Below are 5,503 nucleotides of genomic sequence, written 5' to 3' on the forward strand. Positions count from 1 at the left end.
ACCCTCCTTTGTGTCATCTCTAAGAAAACTTGTACATAGATTTGTTATTGCCTTTGGTCCGAACGGCACCATCATCTCAGATCCATAATGCATCATACGTCATGCATAATACAAAAAGAAACAATATCTCTTTTTTTAGTCGCACGGATGCACATATCCAGCTGCACAGTAATATGACATGTGTTGGCACAGAAGATAGTTGCAGGAAATGGACAACTAGCTGCACCTTTTTTCATTTTGTACACAGGACACTATGTAGTTGCACAATGAAGGTAATCTAGTTGCACAGGAACATCATGTAGTTGCACAGTGAAGGTAATCTAGTTGCACACTTAAGGCATTTTAGTTGCACACCAGTACCATAACAGTTGCACACTGGACTGCCTAGCGGGAAACTTAATTCTGTAAGGGATATAGAAACACACCTGTAGTCAAGTTGCAGTTATACAAGATGCGCAAAAACTCCTTTTCATCAGGAGAGATGCCTTGGTGGGATCTCAAGTATTTGGACAACGAAGGTTTGTTCACCAGCGGATGATTGTGGTCACGAACAAAGTGCGTCACCTCCCATCGCCCATCCATCAGCTTCACCAACATTTTTGCCTTGCATTGAGTCTGCTTTATTGTCTCGCGTTTTCGTTTCTTCTTTTCTTATTAGGATCAGCCTCATCTTCAGCAAAGATTAGAGGTTCATCTTCCATTTCCTCATCAGTGTCAACAGGTTTTGGATCTGGTATAGGGTCCAGGACAGGAGGAGCCTCAGCTCCTCCATCATCAGCTTTTGGCTTCTTGTACTTGTTGCAGCAAAACTGTTGTTTTACCAATACATTGCCTGTCCGCCTAGAGGTGTTCATTTTGACAGAGAAACCCATCCGCAGGGCGTAGCTATTGTAGTGATCCTTAGCAATTTGAAGGCTGTCAAACCTCATGCCGACATAGGGTTCCATTGGCTGAGAACCAGCCTCATCTTCTCCTTCTTCTCCTTGCACAACACCGTCAACAGCACCAGCTCTGAGCTCAGTCCTGGTTGGACCAGGAACATTTGCTGCGGTGCCCGTGTCATCAAGAGTATGGCTCTCTGACTGCAAAGACACCACTACAGGGGCAGCACGGGTTGATGACTGCCCTGCCACATTGTCATGGCCCATAGGGTTAGGCCCATGACTTGTCTGCGTGTAGTAAACAGAGCGCCCATTTTCTGTCCAATTTCCTTGTGGCATGTTGTGTTGTTGTTGATCCATATCATGAGGAAGCTCATTGAGATCAGGAGGCAACTCATTGAGATCAAGCATTTCTTTTTCCTTTTATTGGCTGCTGCCACAGATCCCCTGCATATATAAAAAGAAGGAATTGATGTCAAGTTTTAATCATCAAAGAGTGTTTCAAACAACCAAAAAATTTACTAAATAGCCAGTTGCACACCATTATGACAATCTTAGTTGCAGAAACTACATGTCTATAGCAGAATCTTTATTATAACAGGCATGGTTTTTTTGTTTGCACAGAGTTGTTATGTTAGTTGCACAGTTTGTAGTAAATAGCTGGCAAGAAGAAAGGTTTATGACTTTTTTATTTGCACAGAGTTATTATGTTAGTTTGCACAATTGTGGCATCAAGTTTTAATCATCAAAGAGTGTTTTTTTGTTTGCACAGAGTTGTTATGTTAGTTGCACAGTTGCACATCATTAGGTTTATGACTTTTTTTTACTACAGAGTTTTCCTGACTTTTTTCCTCTGTTTGTTGCAATGATCCACAGGTTTCTGTTTTTGCAAGGAGCTGATTCAGATTTTTCTGCACATAATCTGGACATAATTTGATGCCACAATTGAGGCGGGGAAATCCAGGTGAAAGAAGAATTGGATGACAGATTATAGATATATGTTTTTCATCGTCGTTTCTGTTTTTACTTCTAGTATATTGAACATATTATTTACACTATAGCTTTGCAATAGGTGTGGGACCAGAATATATGTGTGGGACAAGAATATATGCGTGACTATTTTAATATGGTTTGTGGTTTCATTAGCTATGTACAAAAGTTTATTTGTCTTTTCGCTATCGTTCTACAGATTTTTGGTTTTGGCTAGAATAGATGTGTCAGTTGGCCAGCATGCATGTTCAGTTGGACAATCAATGTGTTAAGTTGGCTAGCATAGGTGTTTCAGTTGGCCAGGATGCATATTCAGTTGGACAACATGCATGCTCAGTTGGCCACGATACATGTTTTTATTGCACATATACTTCAGGTTTTTTATATTATTCACTCAGAATTCATGTTCAGGATACATGTTCAATTTTGCCTAGCAAGCATGCTGAGTTGCCAGAATGCAGGTTCAGTTGCACACTTATGTATTTTCCGTTGGCTACAATGCATGTTTAGGTTTTTGTCTACAATGCATGTTGAGTTGGCTAGAATCATGTTTTCAGTTGGCCAGAGAACTTGCTTTAGTTGGTTTGTTTAACACATCTAGGTGGGGGGAAACTTGGTTGACATGCATATTAGAAAAGTGTTCAGTAAAGTTGGTCTCAAACCATGTTTAGCGTGCAACTAGGATGCTGTGCAACTAAACCTAATGACTTGTGTTTAGTTACACAAACCAGGAAATAGTAGGCTTTTTATCCATGGTTAGTTGCATAGTAATTCTTGGTTGTTTTCAGTTGCAGATATGACACTCATGGCGGGGTGGGGGTGGGGGGGGTTTATGTGCCAGATCCACCTCTTTTTTGAAGCAGCTTATCAAAGGATTTCTGCTAGATCCATGGAGAAAGGGATTGACATATGCAGCAGAAGAAGGGGGGAAGAGAAAATGGCCAGAGGGAGGGAAATTACCTGCCCTGATGTTGCTGCCTGGTATGGCTCTGACCACCCTGCCCTTAGATCTTTTTTGAAGCACCTTCTTCTTCTACTTTGGGGTTGCCATGGCGGCTGTGTAGGAGGAGGAAGAAGGGCCTTGGATCCCCTTCTTTCGTGGAGAAGAAGAAGGCACCGTGGTGGCGTGAGGCGTGGGAGGGGCTGGGTACGTACAGCTGGCCACGTGGGAGCGTGGGGGAGACTTTTCTCTGTTTCTGTTTGGGCCTATCGGGACTGGTCGCTTTGATCACGTGGTTCGGTGGCCGCTTTCCTTTTCTGGAGCGCGGGACCGCTGGATCGCACTAGTGGGCAGCCGGCCGCCCACTAGACGCGTCCCAAATGTTTAGTATTTATTACTATATAATTACTAGGCCAGTGTCATTTTCAACAGCTGCCAAATGTCATTTGCACCTTATTTACCATATGCATTCAAATTTTCTCAGCATCCTGGCCAATAATGACATCTTTTCATGCAATTCGGTCATCCACCTTCATAGCAACACTTTATTTTCTTCCTCATAGATACCATTAAACCTCCAGTTTCCAACTGGGAGATTCCCCTCAGTTCTGCCATCAGAACGATCATAATTCTCACCAGGGCCAAATCCAACCCCTCTTCCTCTACCAAAAGGTTCGATCAAGTTTGAACTCATCATCTTCTCTTCCTTTACATCAACCACGACCTGGGCCGCGACCTCTACCTCACCATCAGGATGAAGTCCCCACTCCAAACTTGCAGGGTTATATTTGTCCGTTTCAAATTCTTGCTGCCAATAACCAAGAAGGCCACAGACACCACAAAAAATTGGTAATTTCTCGTATTTCACCTTATAACAATCATTCTTGCTAGCTTTATTTATTGCCACAAATCTAGTGAGTTTCTTGTTAACATCAAGTCTTACTCTCACATGAACGAACTCATAGACATAGCTCAATCGGAACTTTTGTCACCTTCCCTGTGTTCATGCACATGCCTTTGATCACCTCTAGAACCAAAAACTAATCGGGAAGTTGATAACACAAGTCCAAACGGTGATCCTATCCAGAACGACCTCCATAGAGTTTGTGAACCCATTTGTACTCTCCAATGATCAGACCTTGATTGTTAAAAAGCCATGGACCATAGTCATCGTAGTGTTCCAATCACCCGAACTGTAATGTGAAAAGGGTTATCATCGATTTCCCTTCAATGAACCTCCCTTGCCAGGTTCCATGTCAATATCATATCTGCCTATAGAGCGGAGGGGCTAAAGCCCTTGTTCACATGCACCTTCGCTATGGCCGAGCCACTTTGCTTGCACGCGTTGATCAGCCACTTCGATTCTCACACAAACTCATCCTCCTCATATTCATGCAGATCGAGATGACTGAGTAGGTCTTCCACCCTTTCGGCACCTCCCTTACTTCCGCTGAAGTCACCCTCTCTCGACACATGCAACCTAGCTTACATGAAACGACAAGATCACAAGACTTAGACGATCCCTCCGCCGTGGGAAGGAGCACGAATTTGAGGAATCAAGCTCATGGTGGTAGCGCTGTCGGAGTAGACCTAAACCCGTTTTTTTGCTAGGGGAGCTTTTTAAAGGGCGAGGCAAGTTTATGCGACGAGACGGTCGGGGTCTTGGAAGAAGTCACATGACAAATGAAACTTTGATTGCCTTCCACTACACCATTTTCAACCTTTTGCACAAGACCACACCCTCAGTCCCTAAAGAACTTGTCTAACACCATCTAGGGCAGCTCCTCCTACATGGACTGTGGGGCCGCGAGTTCAGGCTATGCATTTGCCATGCCTCAAGAGATAAACTGAGAAGTGGGAACGACCATGTCTCCTGAAGAAGAGGGGCATTTTCAGGACGCAGAGTTTCTGAGCTCTAGCTCAAATGAGCTCAGGTGAACGGTAAAATCCAGAAAAATTGAAAACAAATTCAAAAATTCTGAAAATTTTATGAGGCAAATATCGACAAATGTTTTCATTGCTTGCAAAATTTCATCAAAGAATGACATTCGTGGAAGTTGTGGAAAAAAAAAGCAACGCTCCAAAAGAGTTATTTTTCAAAAGCATTTTGAAGTGCTGGGTTTTTTTACCAGACTTCCACAAATGTCATTTCACGATGAAATTTTGCAAGCACTTTAAGCATTTGTTAAACTTCATCAAAAAACAATTTAGAATTTTTGATTTTGTTTTCGCTTTTTTGTGATTTTACTGTTCATGGCAAGCTCAAATGAGCTCGCAAGTAGAAGATGACTTTCGGGCATTTCAACCTTATCAGTATTGATTTATAGCACACTTTTGCCCTTCACAATCAATTTTGAGGCAAACTTACAAGAGAGGCATCTCGACTTAGGCAAGTTTTACAAAAGAAAAACAAAAAACTTGTTAACTTGAGGACAAATCTGCAACTCTTCCAACGATCAAACAGTGGGAACAAAGAAATGTATCACTTGCCCACCAGTACACACTTCAATTGCACGATTGCAGGCAATTTCACTATCCAGTGCCAAAATCGTTCACGCCATGTCACATGCTAGAAAGCAATCGGAAGATCCTGAACATCTAATAAAACATCGTCTGCACTAAACCGTCCTGTAAATATTCACAACCTACTATCTCTCAACAGATCTGTCCTCTGAGAACCTACAGGAAAATG

At 42.5% G+C, this 5,503-nt stretch overlaps 1 protein-coding gene across 1 annotated transcript; it reads right to left on the minus strand.

Moving 5' to 3' along the window:
* Positions 1 to 302: 302 nt before the first annotated feature.
* LOC123144838 (uncharacterized) lies at positions 303 to 2,968 on the minus strand. Its single transcript, XM_044564089.1, has 2 exons — positions 2,832 to 2,968; positions 303 to 1,328 (listed from the first exon to the last, which is right to left on the minus strand). The coding sequence occupies exon 2, from the start codon at positions 1,290 to 1,292 to the stop codon at positions 621 to 623; it is 672 nt and encodes a 223-aa protein (XP_044420024.1). The 5' UTR covers positions 1,293 to 1,328; positions 2,832 to 2,968; the 3' UTR covers positions 303 to 620.
* Between the last annotated feature and the right edge of the window lie 2,535 nt (positions 2,969 to 5,503).

This window comes from Triticum aestivum, chromosome 6D, assembly GCF_018294505.1.
Source record: "Triticum aestivum cultivar Chinese Spring chromosome 6D, IWGSC CS RefSeq v2.1, whole genome shotgun sequence".
NCBI lineage: Eukaryota > Viridiplantae > Streptophyta > Magnoliopsida > Poales > Poaceae > Triticum > Triticum aestivum.

Excerpts from the sequence above, each read along its gene's own strand:
- LOC123144838 (XM_044564089.1), bottom strand. The coding sequence starts at position 1,292 with ATGCTTGATCTCAATGAGTTGCCTCCTGATCTCAATGAGCTTCCTCAT.